This window comes from Tachypleus tridentatus, chromosome 4 (genome assembly GCF_004210375.1).
Source record: "Tachypleus tridentatus isolate NWPU-2018 chromosome 4, ASM421037v1, whole genome shotgun sequence".
Classification (NCBI taxonomy): Eukaryota; Metazoa; Arthropoda; class Merostomata; order Xiphosura; family Limulidae; genus Tachypleus; species Tachypleus tridentatus.
Window position 1 is genome coordinate 75,698,426 of NC_134828.1, and position 21,765 is coordinate 75,720,190.

Below are 21,765 nucleotides of genomic sequence, written 5' to 3' on the forward strand. Positions count from 1 at the left end.
TATAATATCAAGGAGCTGAAGAGTGAAATTGGTATTCCTGCCATTCCAATGGAAAATATACCAGTCTATTGGTCGGATGCAGCTCTTATGTATTTCTTTGTAATTGGATTGTTGAAACAGGCACTGGGAAACCACTATGTACAATAGATGGTTTGTGGAAAGCCACAGAGAGTGGTGGTATGCTTGGACATGACAACCTTATGATGGAGCCTTTTGCAGTAGAAACTATGGGGGCACTCAGTATAACGCATATCTCCATCATGCGATGTTGGGCCCGGCATGGTCATGCGGTTAAAGCACTTGACTCGTAATCCGAGGGTCGTGGGTTTGAATCCCCTTCACACTAAATATGCTCGCCATTTCAGCCGTGGAACCGTTATAATGTGATGGTCATCCGTGATAACGAAAAAACTCACTTGTAGAGAAAAATATGTATGTAAAAACGGTTGGTATAGGTAGAAAAAGCTTTATGTAGAAGAACGAACAACGTTTCGACCTTCTTCAGTCATCTCAAAGGGCAAACATGTTGTGCAATGGGGATTAAAATCTGCAGATTTTAAGCACGCCCTCTACATTCCTACACTCAATTACACAACCGCCTTCAAACATGTGGTCAGCTATCGGTCAGTTACCTCTTTCTTTCTTTGTGAACCTGACGACGACCAAAGAAGGTCGAAACGTTGTTCGCTCCTCTACATAGAGCCTTCTCTATCCATACCAGCCAATTTTACATATATATAATGTGATGGTCAATACCATTATTTGTTGGTAAAAGAGTAGCTCAAGAGTTGGTGGTGGGGGGTAATGACTCGCTGCATCGCTGCGTTCCCTCTAGTCTTACACTGTTAAATTATGGACGGCTAGCGCAGATAGCCCTCGTGTAGCTTTGCTTAAAATTTGAAAAAAACAACAAATTACTCACCTATTGTGACGAAAATAACTACGCTGCAGGATTATTTTCAAGATGCACGATTGGAGATATAGCATGATTGGATGTGGCGGCATGGACATAACTACCTGGCGAGAGCGCAGGTAGTTGTGTATAATATATTCAACTATGTGCATTTTCTTTAGCATAAATGTAATCCTTTACTGTCTACATCTGGTTCGGTCTTCCATTCGTTGTGGATATACAGAGTATTTGCTATTATTTACATGTGACTGCTTTGAATTTTATGCATCACAAGTTTTATTGTTTTTTTTATAATAGGTTGATGTTTTACGTCTCTATATTAGAGTTAGGATAAATTATTTTCCCTTGTTGTCCATGCAGGGCTGCCAAGAGCCATCATAGCTTCCGAGAAAGATACATTATATATTTACCTCCTTCCGTAATGACGAGAAAACCCATATGTAGAGAAAATTATACATTTAAAAACGGCTGGTATGGGTAGAGAAAGCACTAGAGGAGCGAACAACGTTTTGACCTTCTTCAGTCATCGTCAGGTTCACAAAGAAAGAAAGGGGTACTGACTCATAGTTGATCACATGTTTAAAGACGGTTGTGTAATTAATTGTAGGAATGTAGAGGGCGTGCTTAGATGTTGGCTGTATTTATTGATATAGGTATAAAGGTGTTCCTTTGTATTGGTTTATTTTGGGCTTGTGTTGTTGTATAAGTAAATCTTCTTTAATTTTGCGTTTGTGTATGTTTGTTTCTTTATTTAGTATTTGGGTGTTTTCTATGGTTATATTGTGTTTATCTGATTTGCAGTGTTCGAAAAGGTGTGAAGGTGACTTTTTGTATTTTACTTGTTTCTCTAATATAGAAGTCGTGGCAGTTATCACATTGTATTTTATAAATAATGTTGGTGTTGTGTTTGTCAGTATAGTTTTTACATAGTAGAGACCTTAGTTTTGTGCCTGGTTTTTTGAATAAATTTGGTATTAACACAGCATTACATCCACCACTATATTGGTACAGATATGTAGACGACACGATTGAGGAATTCACATCTACAGAACACACACTAATTTTTTTCAATCACATTACCTCTATACATCCCAACATTGTCTTCACATGTGAACAGGAAGAAAGCAATTAAATATCATATCTTAACCTCAAAATTACAAGAACCGATACACAATGTAAAACAGAAATCCACCGAAAAATCACCCATACTGGACTATACATTCCTTGGGACTCAGCACATGAAACAAAACAAGAATTCAACATGCTAAGAAACCAAATAAACACAGCCATAAAACTATGCTCACCAGATAAAATTAACGATGAATTAGACAAAATAAAACAATACTTTATCAACATCAATAAGTTTCCTCCACAAACCGTAGAAAACATTATACGCACACACCTAGACAGAAAGCAAAATCAACCAACAAAAGTAAATATATCTCACGAATCAAAAAATCACGAAACCATATACTGCTGCATATTATATATTCCCGACATTCAGCAGAAAGATAAGGAACCTGTGACAAAAACTAGTAAATATGACATTCCAGTTAATATCTAATTTATTTAAAAACCAGGCACAAAACTAAGGTCTATACTATGTAAAAATTATACTGACAAACACAACACCAACATTATTTATAAAATACAAGGTGATAACTGTAACGACTTCTATATTAGAGAAACAAGTAGAAAAGTCACCTTTACACGTTTTCGAACACTGCAAATCAAATAAACACAACATAACCATAGAAAACACCCAAATACTAAATAAAGAAACAAACATAAACAAACGCAAAATTAAAGAAGCCTTACTTATACAACAACTCAAGCCCAAAATAAACCAATACAAAGGAACACCTTTATACCTATATCAATAAATATATCCAACATCTAAGCACGCTCTCTACATTCCTACAATTAATTACACAACCGCCTTCAAACACGTTGTCAGCTATCGGTCAGTAACCTTTTCTTTCATTGTGAACATGACGATTACCGAAGAAGGTCAAAACGTTGTTCGCTTCTCTAGCGCTTTCTCTACCCATACCAGCCGTTTTTAAACATATAATTTTCTTCCCCCTTCCATTTCTGGAATGATAGTCTTACAGGTGTAGGTGGTTAAAGGTGCAGCCAGTGTTTGCTTGAACATTCCACATTGATGCAGCACATTTTGTACAAGTTTTTGTCAAGGGTAATAAGGTCTGGCATGGCCTTCCTTTTTTCCTTTCTCTAACTATTCGTCCGGCATGGCCAAGCGTGTTAAGATACGCGACTCGTGATCCGAGGGCCGCGGGTTCGAATTTCCGTCACAGAAAACATGCTCGCTCTTTCAACCGTGGGGGCGTTATAATGTAACGATCAATTCCACTATTCGTTGATAAAAGAGTGGCCCAAGAGTTGACGGTAGGTAGTGATGACTATTTGCCTTCCTTCTAGTCTTACACTGGTAAATTAGGGACGGCTAGCGCTGATTGCCCTTGTGTACCTTTCCCCAAAATTAAAAAAAAAAAAATCCAGGGATAATGATAACATCGTTTACACTAGAATTATGACGTTTTTCGCTTGAAATATAGAAGAAACAAATCAAATTTCCGAGATCCCTACACAGTACCTTATTCAGTATTCTGCAAAAGGTTTAGACACAATATACCAAGCCGTTTTTGTTGCAGGCTAGCAAGAGAAAGATAAGAATAATAATAAAGATTACAAATGTGCCATTTTGAGCGAAACTTCTTTTCCTTGTAAGTCTAACATAACTTATTTTTTGTGCGTTTTCATACGTGTACAGCTTTAGCAGCTAATAGTAAAGATTTCAAAGTGTTGTTTGAACTGATTCTTATTGTTTAAGGTGCTTTTCGCCCGAACGTTCTGTCGGTATTTTTCACAAGTTACTTTAGTGGTTCATGATAATTTCAGAAGACGCAAAATCACCTGAATAATTCTTTATTTCATCGTGATGTGGCATCTTGAATACTGCTCTTCAGACAACATAATTGAAATTAACCAAATCATAAAAATAAACCATTAGAAAAATTATTTAAAATAAAGTTTTGATTTGTTTGGAATTAATTACAAAACTACACAATGGGTTAGATGTGCTTTTCTATACAGGTTTGAGGACTTGCAGAAGCTGAAGCCCTGCTTTGCCTTTCTTGTAAATCCATTTATGGTTGATGTGATCAATGATGGTTGTCCAATTCTCAAACCTTTGGTTACAGAATCATCTGCTGTGGAAATGGAACTAATAGAACTACAGGAGGGCCTGGGTCTAAAGATGATCCATAAATCCCATTCTACAATTGAGTTCTGGAAGCAAGTTCTAGAAATAAAATATCCTGAATTGAAGAAAACCAGTGTGCAACTCATCTCAATTTTAAGCACAACATGCTGCTGATAACCACTGTACTCTGTAATGAAGTTTGTGAAGTCGAAGCATCGTGCAATCGTTACAAATCAACACCTGATGGAGCTGATTCGTTCAGTCTTAACAATATATCAGCTGGAATTTTAACGACTCACAACCAAGATGGAAACTCACAAGACCTCTACTATCAGTAAATAACCTGATAATTGTATCAATGTCTGTTTGTGTCAGAAAAATATTATGATAAGACTAACATTTTTTAAGGTAGTATCTGATTAAAATATCTCTAATTTTATTGTTTTATAGATTTTCCTCCATGTTATGACTAGATATTCACTAGAACAAATAAATATCATCAAAAATATCTGTTTTTACATCTTTTATTTTTATTTTTGGCAATTTCATTTAATGTTAGTGAAATGCAAATTTGCATATTTTTTTTAGATGTTTTCACAGTTCGTTACGGTATTAAATACGCTCAATATAGTTAAAACAAGAATCAGCCATGATTTTGAAAACATTTAGTATACGTACACGTGTACTTTGTTATTATTGAAACTGACACAAATTAACAGTTTAAAAACTACATACATGAATAAATATTATTACGTATATGTATTTCTTAATATTTATATAAAATGTATGTACTAAAATATGCAAGTAACAATTAAAACGTGTGTGTAATATCTGTTCATGTCTTGCGGGTCTCAACTATCTGAAGTCTATCGTATCTGGCTCTTATGTTAAGCAAGTTTGGTCACCACTGGTATAAGCTCTTTACAAACTGCTTCTAGATTATTGGTTGGTTCTGAATTTTGCGCAAAGCTACTCGAGGGCTATCTGCGCTAATAGCCCCTAATTTAGCAATATAAGCTATATATACCAGCTGGCCATGCCGTACCTACTTTCAGATGAAGATATAGAAAGATAAATATAAGATTAGAAGGAAGGTACCACTTTCCACCACCAACTCTTCAGCTGCTCTTTTACCAACGAATAGTGGTCTTGACCGTCACATTATAACGCCCTCACGACTGAAAGGGCGAGCATGTTTGGTGTGACGGGGATTTGAACCCGCGATCCGTAGATTACGAGTCGAATGCCTTTTCCATCTGACCATGCCGAACCTACTTTCAACTGAAGACATAGAAAGATAAAAGGGGACACTAAGCTTGATTGATCAACTGTTAAATAAATCACCTGGGTAAAGCTTGTTTCACATCTTCTGACCTTGTTAAAATACAAGCAGCATCGTATTTAAAGACTAGTGGGAACTGAAAACCATTTCGTAGCTCTGAAATCACAATGGAAAAACTTTAATTAAGCACTTCGTGTGTTCACATAATAACTAACAATTCTGTTGTAAAGTTTATAATGGTGTAGCGTTGACATGAAGTGTAGAAAATGGAGTAGTGGTGGAGAGTACAATCAACGCTCATGCACAAACTGTACCGTCGTTTGTTGTAACAGATGCCTCCTCACAACAAACTTTCACTTTATATAGTAACGACTTTAAAAAGTACAGAAAACAGACAATAAACGACTACGATTAATGTTCTTGTTATTAACACACTGAGCCTGCCAGCTGCCATCACTTTTAGATAGTTAAGTTTGTTTTTTTGTTGTGTTTCGAACAAATCCATTTGATGGCCATCTGTGCAAATCGTCTCTAATTTTGAAATGATAAACTAGAGACAAAAGTCATAGTAATAAACACCACCTACCGCCAATTCGGATTATTATTTACTAATAAATAATGGGATTTACCGTCACATTATAACCTACTCTTAAGTGAATGGAAAAACAGTTTGGATGAGGGGTTTCGAACCCACAGACTGAAAATCAAGCCCCCTAATCACCAGGCGTCTTACAGGTAGCATTACCTTTCACAAACCTCTTGCATAGTTGTAAGATGTTAGTTTTAAAGTATAATAAAAGAGCAGGGTGTTCGTCATTGGTCTACGGCCTACACTGTGTTATAATATAAGGAATGTTAGAATTGTTTTTCTGGTAACAAAGTAGACGGCTACAAATAAAAGTATTAGTTACAGCCTTTCTAACTATTTCGGAAATACATCTAGGATATTTAAGAACTTCATTCTTTAACGTTTACATGTGTACTATTGAAATTTGGTGATTGTAGGTAAGACCCTTAAATGCTTCCGATTTTGTAGACCATTTACTGACGTGGAAAAGAACCGTTTTGCAGAGTGTTATTTCGATAATTTGTTTCATAAAAAATGCTTTAATTCCTTTAATTCGGTATTATTTGCTCGTGATTGTTGTGGATGTATATATATATATATTTGTACATCATAAATGAGGCTAATTGAAAGTGAACTTTACGTGGACAGTTTCTATTAGCGCAAATTAGTGTTTGGGTGTCCAAAAGAAATTCTACTTTTTATGTTGGTAAGTTCAGCCATTTTATATCGTTAATTACATAAGGATCTTCGTTTGCTCATATACGCATTTGTGCCTGACGTTATATGTCGGTTAATGAAAAACTGCCCCATATAGAACAGTTTATTTTGGTGTCATAACAAAGGTGTTAGCAGTTTTAGTTGTAATTTAAAATAATACATGTAGAGGTCGCTTTGCGTTCTACCATTTAGACAACTTTTCTTAAGTTCGAATATAAATGGGATGGAAGGCGTTTCTATGAACTAGGATAAATGTAACGAAGTCTGAAAAATTGCATTGTCAAATACTATTATGTCGTGAACTTATAAAGCTTCAAATATCGTAGTAATTAATGTGTCACATTTAGACAGTATTAATTATTACGACCATCGTTTGGGATCATTCGGTTCCTGGACCATTTTTCATCAGTTAGCACGTAATTACCTCTTGTTTCTCCAGAACGAACCTCGACATCAGGATTGTTGAAGGGGAAGTCGATTCTTATGATCTATTGCAGATATGAAGTTTATGACAAGAATGTTGTCTCGTTGCTTGAAACGTAACGTCCACGCTGTGTTTTCTAACCTATTATTTAGTGTTAATGACACTGTTGTTGCACGAACAGTCTAAAGTAGATTGTATAAGAGTAGTAAAACTGTTATGATTAAGACACACTATAGATAGTGTGTGTATGTAAGGATGTGAGAGTACAAACAGCGTCAGGTAGTGGTCATTTATAGGGTTGTGACAATATAGAGATGTTTATAGAAATTAGATGTTATTTCAGATGAAACGCTAATGGTTGTCAGTCTTGTGTAGATATGAGCTGCTATTTGACTTATATCTGGGTTAAATATTTTATTGATTATTAAAACAGATTTTTTACACCAGCTTATTTGTCGCGTTTTCGAAATTCATTGTTCTGACTTTTTTTTAGAGAGATATGTATATACTTTAGTTCTCCAGAGAGTTGGAAAGTCTTCACAATCTGTAGTGTATTGATGAAAATAAGATACAAGGACAAGTAGCATGTAAATAAGTTTAACCTGTTTAGGTTAACACCAAAAACTGAAGTTACCTATCCAAGAATAAAGTAACCACAATTAAATTAATAGGTTCTGCTACAAACATCCAAGCCTGAGCCACTGTTATAAGCCACTTTCAGTGTTTCATGTTTGACAGCGTTACTTCGTGTCTAAAAGAAAAAAAAAACAACGTAAGAAACTGGACTATTCAAGTGTAAGAAGCGGACTCGATTCTTAAAATTAAGAGAAATGTAGCTTACATTTTAATCAATTAACGCTGAAATACCGCCCGTGGTTTAGTTGTTACTGTGAATCTGACGGTTCACATTTCGCGTCGTGTTCCCACAAAATTGCGTTTCACACTTTGGAGGAACGTGTGCGTTATAAGAGTGATCGTCAGATTACACTATTCGGTTACACTAGCTTAAGAGTTGGTGATGGATGTGGAGAATATAGAACAACAGAAATAAATCAAACTTAACAGTGATAGTTCTACTCCTGACTTTAGATGACATTTTCGATACAATTATTTATGTAGTTTGTTATATTTTGCGTAAAGCTACTCAAGAGCTATCTGCGATAATCATCCCTAATTTTGAAATGACAGACTAGAAGGAAGGCAGCTAGTCAACAAACCCAATGCCAACTCTCGAGCTAATCTTTATCAACGTATAATGAGATTAATACTGACACTATAACGTCATAATCTCTGAGAAAACATGTTCGGCTGCGGGTTTCGATCCCGTGATATGCAACCTGCTACTGTTGTAGAAGTTCTTGTAAATAAACTTTTTTTTGTTCTTGCATGTGCTTGTATCGTATTTAATCGTCAATATAATATTGTTACCAATAGTGAGAAAAATTGTGTTCGTAGAATAATACTTAAAAAACCCAAATAAACAGTTAAGTCTAAAATTACACTCAACATAGAAATTTTGATAAGCATAGCTATACTGAAAGAAGTTCGTTCTCCCTTCAAAACATTTTTCCGTTGGTTAAGGCAAATCCTTTGTTGATAGGCTGTTTTGTCGTGGTTTATGATAACTAATCAGTCCACTTGGAGTGCCCCCCAGTGGTCCAGCTGTATGTCTGCAGACTTACAACGCTAAAGACCGAGTTTCGATGCCCGTGGTGGGCAGAGCACAGATAGCCCATTGTGTAGCTTTGTGCTTAATACAAAACAACAACTTGGATTATATAACGTATGTATAATGTACTGTATCTAATCATTTTATCGTAGTCTATCAAATTCAGTTTATCTATTTATAAACGTGTTCTATTGGTAGAAATGTTGGAAGTTAGCAACGTTAACCACTGAGATATGGTTGAACAAAGTTACACAGGTGAACCACGAGTTGTTTATTACAAAAACATCACCCGTAAACAAGATATTTTGCGAATAAAAGTTTATCAGGCTGGAGACAACATTGATTGAATTTCCTGATAATTCGTGAACTTTATGAATGCATTAACTCTGAGTTTTATTGTTGTTTTCCTGTGGTAACTCATATATTATTGCAAACAACTTTTTCCTTTTGTGTTGAGTGAAGACATTTGAACAGTGTATCTTTTATAATAATTTGCGATGAATTTGTATACGTCCAATAATAAAATAAAATTTGGTGACATCCGTCACCAAAGCCAGGGAGGTGCTTATATTTTTATACTGATATTATTTGCACCTTTGGATGTTTAGCAATGGAAGAAGTCTAATGTTCTGTTGCAACAGAGTCTCCTTAAATTTAGTTTTGTACTGTGGAAACCAGCCAAATCTCGTGCTTGACGAATAAAATCTGTCAATTATCCAATGGTGTACGTAGAACGTCTAGTATTATTTCTAAACTTCTAATGTATTTTACATAATATCCACTTGCAGTATTTCACAATTCACTTGATTTTGGGAACGTATAATATGTAAATTTATGAAAATAAACCAAGATAAAAAAAAGAAAAACGATTATTATTATTGTTGTCAGGTAAACATGAAGAAAAAATTTACTATGTCACGCTTAACGATAAGTTTGATTTGTTTTTAGACGACTAACGCTAGCCGTCCCCAATTTAGCAATGAAAGACTAGAGGGAGAGCAACTGGTCATCACCTCACACCTCTAGCTCTTGGGTCACTCTGTTATCAACGAATAATGGGACTGACCGTCATTTTACAAAGCTCAAACTGTTGAAAGTGCAAGCACGTTTCATTGTAAGGATTCAAACCTTCGACTCGCAGATTGCAAGTCACGAGCCCTACTCACCTGGCGATGCTAGGCCTTACTGATAAGAAACTTTGTAAAAGTTGAAAACTGCATTTATCCTTTTAATTCACAAATATAATAATTCTAGGAAAATTATATATCTTAAGATGAAACATGTATTCGTGATTTGTTGAATGGATAGTAGTTATATACTTTTTGCTTTCAGAGCGTTGAAATGTTTTGGGGGTGATTTACACAATTTATATAAATATATGTGTATGATCAGCTACAATTATGGTTTTCAAGAATAAATACATCATTTTAAGATTGAGAATAACAAATCTTATTCAAAAGCATAACATTTAACAGTAATTTTATTCTTGCGAGTGTTTTAGTTATAAATCAAGGCTATGGTTCCACTTTGGGTATAATTTAATACTGGCTTGTCTTTTACCGCAACTCTGCACAATAGACAACGACTGAACCCCGAATTCTATTGTCATACGAGTCGTCGATGAGTTATGCATTAACGATTATGCTGGTTTCACAAAACCAATTATTTTATTTATAAGATAATTTTCCTATCATTATTTAGAACAACGATTTACATTTTGGGTAATCTAAAAATCTAGCTTTCATGTGTTATAGTGGTTTACACATTTATCATATAAATTTAGAGTTTTATCTTGAACACACCTCATGTTTCTTATTTTTACGTAATGGTATTTTTTTACTCTTATCTTTTCTCCCTAACTCATGAAAGATATTAGGAAGAAAGCCAAAAACACAATAGGCCATCTTCTGGGTTAAAACTTCAAGAGGAATCTCATTATGAACACGTCGAAACTCATTTTCCAATAGAGGTTATACTTTGTTATCCTTTTCACTGCTGTTTTGTTGAGACGCACTTAAAAACTTATTCGTCTTAAAAACACTGTTGGCTAAAATTCCAAAACCGTTTATAAATACATACGTTTGTACAGCTTTAGAGTTATATACTTGTTCATGAATTTTCGCTGTATCCCCTTTCCATTTGCTAATGTTATCCAGTATTCTGTTATGAGATGGCCGAGTTTGTAAAAGGTCAAGAAAATATAAAAGAATGCCGATATACTATTCGTTACTGCATTCGTTCTGTTTCTTTTTTTTTTTTTTTTTCATTGGTTGACGAAGGAATACAGCCGTATGATAAGTTGGAACTCTCCAGTTTTGATATAAAAGTATAACGAACATAAACGTAACGGATAAATTTCCATCATTTTTCAGAACAACAATACTAAACAGTTCGAGATAGAACATTTGCAATAGGTGTTTTTATGTTTTGCCATAGGGTAGTCCATGTAATAGAGTGATGGTAAGACTACACCCGGTATTAATCACATTGGCAATCGTTGGTATACACCTATTATAGTTGACTTCAATTCCTCTTGCAACACAGTTTTAAGTATAGTGACGTCCTGGGTCCATCCATTATATTCCAAAAGATATCTCACAGTGGTTAAATTGGATTTAAGTTGAAGATCTTAGTTTGCCAATAAAGAGTGGTTATGTTGTGTTTGAAACCATTACCAAACGTAATGCACTTCCAATTATCAAATGTAATCACGCTAATAGAGGTGCTGTGCTTCCACATGTGCTATCATCAACGCAAACAGTATTTCGTGTCCATATGTCATACATAAGGGATTCCTAATCGCTTGACTTACCAAAGGATCAAGTCCAAAACAAGTTCCTGCTATGATACTACCCATTTCATTCTTCACAGTAGATCATATCTAAAATGGTCTCTTGGTTTTTGTTGCTGTTTATCCTAATTTCAAATATCAAGACACTATGAGAGCTTTCGTTCTGTGTTCATGACTGTAATAAGCAGTTTTTATGATCTAATTCATTTATTAAATTCAGTAGCACGATGCTGCCTGTGGGTAATGAATATGTTGACATGCAGTTATTTTCAGGTGTACGAGCCTTCCAGTGGCTCAGCGGTATGTCTGGGACTTACAACGCTAAAGACCGGGTTTCGATACCCGTGGTGGGCAGAGCACAGATAGCCCATTGTGTAGCTTTGTGCTTAATTCAAAACAACAACAACAGGTGTGCGATTTCTTTTCACAACACGTTAAGTTAAGATGCTTTGTTTGTTGTTGTTAACCGCAAAAATACTCAATGTGCTGTACCTACTGAACGTATTGAAAACTGTTCTATAGAGTTATAAGCCTTCAGACATACCACTGAGCTACAGCGAGCAGTTAGTATGGACTTATGATAAAGTTTTACGGGTGGTAAAATCAATTTTCAATACTCTCATGCTCATTGAAGCTGAATCTTCTCATCACATTGAATATCAGTAGTTGTGTATCAATCAGCTGGACAAAATGCACTGGATACTCATATCACTATAGTTGTATCCAACAACTATTCCTCTTTGAAGACATTTCCTTATGATATCTTGATTATAATGACTTGCTGTGGCAATTTTTGTCTTTCATAACACGGTGTACTGTTTAATATGATTTATATGTACATTCGATATAAAAGAGCTAATAACTAGCTAGGAGTGTATAATGTGTACTTTAGCTTGAAGCATTTGACTCGGGAGGTTAAAAATATAATAAAACGGAAATAAAACTATTTGAAATTTCCAGTACCAATATTTCATTGTAAGCTATGCTTATTGTGAATATTTCTTTAACCTATTGACTACCAAGCATTTCAGCTGCTACAATACAACTCTAATGCTTCTTCATTTTGTAACTTTTTTCGTGACGCTATTTTGGATCAAAAGTGAAACAATTTGTAAGTAAGTCAAATAGCGTTGAAGTTAGGTATTATTGAGAACGAATTAACTCGTCTGTGGCACTGTGTTACCGATCGGCTTGGACGAGTTATCTCGTCTACAGCACTGAACAGGTTAAACACGTTCACATTACGATTCCTCGAAACTGTCGTAAGGTGTAAACTTCAATTAACTTCACTAACAGTAAAAATAAGGCAGAGCAATTAAGAATCGAAATTCAATCACTAATAAGAACGGTCGTGCTAAGTTGAAATATATTAACACTGACATTTTTCAATTCGAAAGTTATGAAGTGAAAAGGAAGCTCAATATTAAAATAGATTTATTTAGCAGGTCAATTTCAGTAAATAAAGAAGCTATTTAGTTAAATTATAACTAGTATACTCATACATCGTAAAATCACAGTCTGAAACAAAACATCAATTCTGAAATTTACTGTCATGCGTGTATCGAGGAGGGTTCGTTTGCTTTAGGGCAAAGCTGTACAATAGGCTACGTAAGCTTTATCCACTGCAGGAAATTTGAATTCCAAATTTTAGCGTAGCAAACCCATAAACTTATCACCAATCTACTGGTGAACTTATACTAAGAGTGAAATATTCGTGACTTAAATATGCGTTTTAAATATTGATTTAGTGTTGTGTTTAAAATTCGTATTTAAAATTCTTTATTTAAAGAATATTTGGTAAGTAGTCATGGTACAATGTCACTTAATATGCTAGTTCTTTCAGCTATGGGAGAAAATTATAATATGGCAGTGAATCCTATTATTCGATCAGAATAGCCTCAGATAGCCTTTCCTCTAGTTTATCACTTCTAAATTAGGGACGACAAGCGCAGGTAACCCTAGAACGGTTTTGCGCCAAATTCAACAGAAAAAGGAGTCATTGATGTAATAATATTGATACTTCGTTTTCGTCAAAAGTTAACAGGACCATCAGTTCGCAATGCAAGCAAAATTAAGATAATCGAAATTGGATACGAAAAATAAATAACAAACAAGTTTAGTTTTTAGCCTCGTTTTACGTGCACTATAGCGAGAACATGCACATACTCCAAATCAAATTCAAATTCTTCTATAAACAATGAAACTCATGAGTAAGATTAATTTTAAGATAGTTATTATTAGAACCAAACATTTAATGGAAATAAGTATTTCTGATTGATTGACTCCACATTTATTCGATCATCTCATTAACTTTCTGCCACCACTTCCCAGGTTTTAAACTACAGAAGTTAACTGAACGTAAGACTGAATAACTAACTGTTTCATGTTTTTAATCACATATCAAACTCTTTCTCAAAAGAATAATATTTAATAATTCTATTTTATTTTGATGTTTAGGTCTGTATGCAAAGTATGCCGACAGTTACTTTGTAAGTTAAATGCAGATGCTTTTTTTCTTAGAGGTCAATCTGTTTTACTTATAAAAGATTTTTTTTAATGGAAGAATGTATGGTTGTTTGTTTGAATGCTGTAGAGTATCATTTGTGGTCAATTTTAGGTCGTGCCTCTGCCTTCTACGCTTTTGAGACTCCTTAGGTCGTGTCGACATGAACTCCACTGTGTTGAGAGATCAGTCAGATGAAGAGCTGCCCCTATTCCGTCCCTTCACCAGGGAGTCTTTGGTGGCTATTGAGGCTCGTATTGCGGAGGAAGTCGCCAAAAAGAAGGAACAAGCCCCAAAAATGGAGGAGGGAGCAACGGGTTTGGCAGATTCGGATATATATACTTCCGTCCATACGGAAGAATACCTCAAGCCTAATCCTCTGCTAGCAGCTGCCATGCCCCTGCCTAAGTCATTACATCCAGAGCTACCCCTGCAATTAATTGCCACTCCCATTGAGGACATTGATCCTTTCTACGAAAATAAATTGGTAAACTTATTTTTGCCCACTTTTCATTTTTACAATTATTTAGTTTCTAAAGGTTTTCTCTCCGTGCTTTACTTATTGAAGTGTAAGGTTTTGCATGTTGTTTTGTTTTTTTGCAAAAAAAAATTTGTTTCACTAATTTTATCTTAGTCTTTACAACTTGATATAATTTCGGTTTTGATAAAGACGTGACGGATTTACTATCATATATCTATTTAAATATTGATGTTTTTTTAAGTCTCGTTAATATAATTTATATTTATAAGTTTACATAACTTATACTATTAAATCTGTGTTGAAAGATTCTCGCCTATTTACTAAAATTGTAGAAGATTAACCAGCGCAAGAATCAACAATGATGTCTGTACTTAAACACTAGTATATCGTCAGTCCTGTTGGCAAGTACCATAAATTGAAAGCGTATCAACATTTATTTAACTTCGGAATTTAAAGTGCAATTTAACTAGTTTGAGGCTATTTGAAACTGTAATATGTAACATAATAAATTAGGGGCTCCTGCCTGAGATCTGAATCAACACAAAATTTGGTTTAAATTCAAATCATAATTTAGTTTATATTTATCACTGCCAACACACGTATGTTGTTCAGACAACTAAAAAAGATATAAGAAAGTGAATTGCTCGAAATTGCCAAAATTTAAGAACTAGAGGTTAAGAAATTTAGGAAAAAAAGGATCTAAACAACAAATTATTGAAATACTGGTCTATGATTATCTGTCGCCTGAAGAAGTATTAGTGAGATTCAGTTAAATTTTAAACAAATTGAGCTTGAACAAGCTCGTATTGAAGCCAAAAAAAGAGAAAAAACCTTTATCGCAGAACAAGCTCGTACAAAAGCTGAAAATGGGATTAAGCTGAAAGAAAAACCAATTAGAGTCAACTCCAATCAACCACGGCAAAATGACAACTTTGAAATTAATCAATATGTTAAAGTACCACCATTCAACGAAAATGGAGTTATTAAATATTTAACAATTTGAGAAGGCTGCCCAAACCATAGAGTTGTCTACCGAAAATGGTCATTATTATTACAAAGTGTTTTAACTGGTAAAGCATAAAAAGTTTATGCCACTCTATCATAATTCGTAAATTCTTCTAGAGGTAAAGTTAAAACAACTGTTCTTAGAGCATACGACTTAGTACAGAGGCTTATCGCCAAAAGTTTCAAGGTTATCGCAAACAAGATAATTAAACATATGTAGAATTTGCCCTCGAAAAAAAGGATTATTTTGATCACTGGTATAATTCTATGCATATTGACAACATTTTTGACAAATTAAGTCAATTATGTTTGAATGAGGAGTTTAAACGTTGTTCAATCCCAATCTCAATCCCAATGTGTTTCCCTCGTATGTTGTGACTCGAGTTCAAGCTAAGAAATTAAGCCAACAACAAATGATGGACACGTATTCAGAGGACCATATTATAGTTTTGTCTCAGATATATTTTGGCTCCGACAAGGATCTTGTGGATAATTGTCTTACTGAGTGAAAATGAGGAACGAGAGGGATTTGATTAACCTGGTAAAGTTCCATTTGCTAAAATTAAACTAATCGTTGAGCAATAAAATGCTTCGCAGATTTTTTCACTATTTAAACATGCACTTCAAAAGATAGAAAGGGAAAAGTTCCAAATTCAAAAATGGTGTAGTCATGAAAAAATGGAGACCTCTACGTGTGCCACCTTCAGAAGACTGGGCTGTAGTTTATCAAATCGTTGTTCCCAAAGTATATCTTTATGAATATTGAGATTTGCTTATTAACTCCTCATGGGAAGTTATTTAGGTGCCAATAAGGCATGTGACAGAATTATGTCCTTTGGCCCAAAATTAGACAAGATGTTTCTCAGTTTTGTGAAACTTGTCATACCTGTTAATTGGACGTAAAACCCTAACCAGAAAATTCATTTTGCTCCTTTAAAGCCTATTTCAGCTTTCTAAGAATCATTCAGTCGTGTGATTGTTGATTGTTTTGGGCCTTTACCAAATATTCGATGAGGGAATTATTATTTGTTGACTCTCAAAGGACTAGCTTTGATTCCATGAACCCAGTCCTTTGAAAACATTTTAGCCAAAAAAATGTCTAAGACATTGATTAATTTATTTACTTTTGTTGGCTTGCTCACTGTCAGCAAATCAAATCTAATGCGTATCATCCAGAATTGCGAGGTGCTCTTGAGAGATTCCATTTTACCTTAAAATATATGTCGCAAACTTACCGTCTTGATAACGAGAAGAATTAGGATGAAATAGTTAATTTATTATTATTTACTGTTCGTGAGTCGGTTCAAGAGTCGTTAGGATTTGATATTTGGCCATTAAGTGCGTGGTTATTTGAAGTTTTTGAATGAACAATGGTTGAGAGATGACCCAAAATAAGTACATGTACTAAATTACGTTTCCATGTTTCAGTCCAGACTTTACACGATAGTGAATTGGATCGAGAAAATTTGAAGTTATTCAAGTTAAAATTAAAAACATTTATAACCGCAAAGCTGAAGAGTTTAAGATCCATCTTGGTGACGTGGTGTTAGTATTGTTACCCACTAAGGGCCAACCACTCAAAGCTAGATGTCATGGTTCCTTCGAGACTGTTCGGAGACTTAATGATATGAACTATGTTGTATAAACACCTGATAGTCGAAAGACTATCCATCTGTGTCATATTAATTCTTTAAAGCCCTGGATACACCAGAAAATATTTTAGCCGTTGAATATTCTTCTGATACTGATGACAGTTACTTTTGATTAAGGAACCTGTTAATTCGAAAATATCAGGGATGAATGCAACATGAAACTGAGTAATACTAATAGTCAAGCCAAACTTGATTGTATTGGAAATAATCTAACTCTTACCAAAAAGAAAAGTTTGATGAGAGTTTTGGGAATGGCTAGTTATCACAGGAAGCCTTGTAAGAACTTTTTTGACATCACTTTACATTAACAAATCTATTTAAGAAAAATCAAACGTTCAGATGGTTTGAAACATGTCAATACGATTTTAAAAAGGTCATATCTTTATTGTCAGCTTACTCTGTATTTATGGTATCCGACTTTTATAAGCCTTTCGCATTAGCTGTTGAACAACCTGTTTGTTATTTTTCTAAATAGTTTAATTGTCACCAAAAGCACTAGTCAACTGTGGAAAAAGAAACATTAATTTTAATGTTAGCTTTTGAACAGTTTAATGTATATGTACTTGCATTACAACAACATATTATCATTTACACGGATCATAACCTGCTGACGTTTTTGAACTAAATGAAGGGCAAAAACAGAAGACTGTTATATTAGAGTTTATCATTAAAAGAATACGATTCGAAGATATCCATGTCAAAGAGGTCGATAACATCTGTTGTGACGCAGTTTCAAGCGACATGTATTTTTATGATCAATGGATTATTTGCATTGATTGTATTACATACTCTCATAGTTATTGAAGTTTTGTAATCCTTTGATAATGTATTTTATTTAACGTGTTGTTATCAATATGTTTATATACAATATCTTAGTTTAAACTATCTAACGCTAATTTTTTATTTCTTTAAGGTTGGAGGTTTGACGCATATAATATCATAAATCTATTTTAATATCGTTCTTAAGTTAAATTCATATAATTTATACTTAGAAATGTAAATAACTTATACTTTAAATCCGCATTACGAAATTCCCACACACTCGTAAAATTATAAAAGATTCTCGAGTGTAAGAATCAACAATATATGTGTGTACATAAACACTAGTGTATCATCAGTATCGTTTAAAAATATCCTAAACTGGATACATATCGAAACGTATTTAATTCCTAAATCTGAATTAAAATTGAGCTACGTTTTAGGCTATTTCAAATAAAACAGAAACTAACCCAAGAACCCTTATTCATGCGATGTTATTCACATATTATCGTAATAAGCGTTGAAATAATATATCTATATGTAGCTGTTGACACATAAATCACGTTATTAAAATTATGATAGAAATTAAGCATATACCTTATATATATATATATTATCATTATTATTTAGGAAAATATAGAAAAACAGTCAACTATTTAAAAGCTTCCAAGTTTTGTATCTTTTCTTGAAATCCAAAAAAAAACAATGCTATAGCGATTATCTGTCAACTCATTAGATTTGCTAGAAGTTCTTATAATGTGAAGGTCTAATAGAGAGTGACTGAGCACTAACACGTGTTAAACTTTCAAGAGGAGATTCTTCTGTCATGAAATTACATACAGCGTGTTTTTGTTTTTTTACTTTGTGGTAAACACAATTTATGTTTCACTAAAATGCATAACTTATACTTTTGCCACTTTTCATATCATCCTCAATAAGAATATTATAAAAATGTATTTTATAGGTTAAAGTAAAGTCTACGAATTATATAAACTTTATTTTTATCCATACCTAACGTATTCTAACATAACCTGAGATAAATTTTGAAGGTAGCACTTTATTCAATGCTAAACTGTAACATACATTATACTGAGTCGTTTCTTTTCCAGTGTGGTTACTGACTCAATATATATCGTATAACTGAGTGGTTTGAAATTAAGCGCAAAGCTACACGAGGAGCTATCTGTGGTCTGCCCACCACAGATATCGAAACCCAGGTTCTAGCAGCGGAGTCCACAGACATACCGCTGTGCCGCTGAGGGGCAAATTGTATAATTAACAAGGCTGATTTATATAAAAGGTTAAAGCCTGTCTTTCAGCAGATTAAGTCTGATTTGGGTGAAACGGAACATGATTTTTCAAATCATAAAAAAAGTCCCTAACAATGTTCCGTTAAAGTTTATTTACTGCATGTGCCTTTTTTTTTTCTCTTTGAAGAAATAATTCAGCAACAGCTTTATATCACCCCTAAAAAAATTGTTATACAATCATCGTCAAATTAAAAAATAGGACTTTATTTTATAACCCTTTTTTTTTAAATCATTTACTTAATGGAGAAATAGTTTGGTTTGAGTTTCGACCAAAGCTACATGAGGACTATCTACGCTAGCCGTCCCTAATTTAATAGTTTAAGACTAGAGGGAAAGCAGCTAGTCACCACCACCCACCGCCAACTGTTGAGTTACTCTTTAACCAACGAATAGTGGGATTGACCGTCACTTATAACGCCCCCACGGCTGAAAGGACAAGCATGTTTGGTGTGACAGATATTCGAACCTGCGATCCTCATATTGCGAGTCAAGCGCTCCTAACATTCTGGTCATATCTCCAGGTCATTGGAGATATGGTATCCATTTCCTTTTTAATATCGGTAGACTCAGCAGATAACCACCTGGCCATGTCCTGCCTAGAAGTCAGGAACAATCCAGAAATACAAAGTCACATCAAATTTCTCGCCCCGATACAGTTAGATGAAGTCATAATCAATTTCATGACGCAGATACACACCACACCGTTCAGCATACCAAGATTCTAACCGTATAGCCGCTAGTAGGGCAGCGTTTCTGCTAATGGAATGTGAATAACTTTCTTCATCCTACACTATATAATACTCCAATACAAACCTAAGCATTTAACCTTTCATACTTACCATGTTACTTATCTCCATCAAAAGTTGTACTGAGTAAACTGTTTGCAACAGTGTGGTCATTGACTCTGTACAGACCCCGTAATTATCAAGTAGCTATAAGATTTACTCAATGTAAGTCCTAACAATTATCACACCATCGACCTTTAAAACTACATTTGCAATCTCCAACTTTCCTCAAACTCTTTGCTAACGTTTCCTCCTTAAGTTATTATTTTAGAGACTGGACACCTTAGATTTATTTTTTATAAGTTTCTCTCATTTTCGAGGTCACTCTTATAAGCTATGGTGGATTGAGACAGTTAGAACTAGACCAGATACATTAGCAGTCATACATTCTAATAGGTTTTCTTTTTCTTCTAATATATCTACCCGAATCTTCCCATACGCGTATACTAACTAATGGCTTATTCAATTAAATTATAACCTCTTTAGTCTTGTATTCAGTATTTCTATGGATAAAACCCAAAGTCATGTTTGTCCTGTGACTACTAACAGCACGTTACGTGGATGATTTAAGAAACTTATAAATTAGAACTTCATTACCTTTCTCTTCCGTAACACTATTAATGTTATAATAACACATTAAATTGAAAATAATTAAATATGTATTTTAGTTTTTTATAGTATTAGCTAGATCAATACATTACCTTAATTTGTTAAATATTAATAACTACATGGAGTTTCAGATGCGACAGTTTTTCTTCGGCACTTGTCATCAAAACAAAGTCTAGTGTGTTGTACGGTCTAAATCACCCGCAGGACACACTGTGTATTATTAAAGGAGTGATAGTTTAGCAATTTCCACTTTTTGTACCTCGGGATATGGTATTTCATATTATCACATATGTTTAGTGGATATGCTTTACTGAAGCATTTCTTCACGTACCAAATTTCAAAGTAATTCATTCATAAATTCACAGCACATAAAATCTCCGATTTCGTTTATTATTGTTTGTTTTTAAGCACAAAGCTACACAAAGAGCAATCTGTGCTCTACCCACCACGAGTATTGAAACCCGGTTTCTAGCAGTATAAATCCGCAGACATATCGCTGTGCCACTGGGGGCTCCATTTTGATTGAATTTCTTCCTTCTATTTTTTCCACACCAAAAGTACGGAAACTTTATTTGATAGAAAGACGTACTTTTGTGGATTTTTTTCAACTTTGATACACTGATAGATTTTTACAACCTATAATGAGATGTCAACTCTGATTTAACTATAAACCACATGTACAAAAAATTCAACAATAACTGCTAAATTTTGACCAATAATTTTGTGCACGTTTACACAAAAAGTTACGTGAGCTATCGGTCTGATTTTTCTTTACTTACAGCTTCACCTAAGAGTAAAGATGGACCATTTAAGTTTTTTTGTTATTCTGACTAAAGACTGCTGATTCAGAGCAGAAAACTATAACGTTGAAAGTACACCTATTGATTAGGTCAAGCAAACTAAATTAGTAGTTTCCAGTTCAAATTTTCCAACGAATCGTATGGGTGGACAATTATTAATCATTATTCACTGCCAACTTTTAATCGCAGACTTGCTAAATTTTATAAAATCTCCTAATTGAAGAGCATTTAGCGTCATGTGATATTATCTTAAGCAATTGGCGTAAATAAT

At 34.2% G+C, this 21,765-nt stretch overlaps 1 protein-coding gene across 1 annotated transcript in view; it reads left to right on the forward strand.

Annotated features, from left to right (window-relative positions):
• LOC143249469 (sodium channel protein para-like) overlaps positions 1–21,765 on the forward strand; it is a 182,529-nt gene that overhangs the window by 34,897 nt on the left and 125,867 nt on the right. Inside the window, exon 2 of the mRNA XM_076499372.1 lies at positions 14,208–14,580. Coding sequence (XP_076355487.1) covers positions 14,257–14,580 — 324 coding nt within the window. The 5' untranslated portion in view covers positions 14,208–14,256. The remainder of the gene's footprint in view (positions 1–14,207; positions 14,581–21,765) is intronic.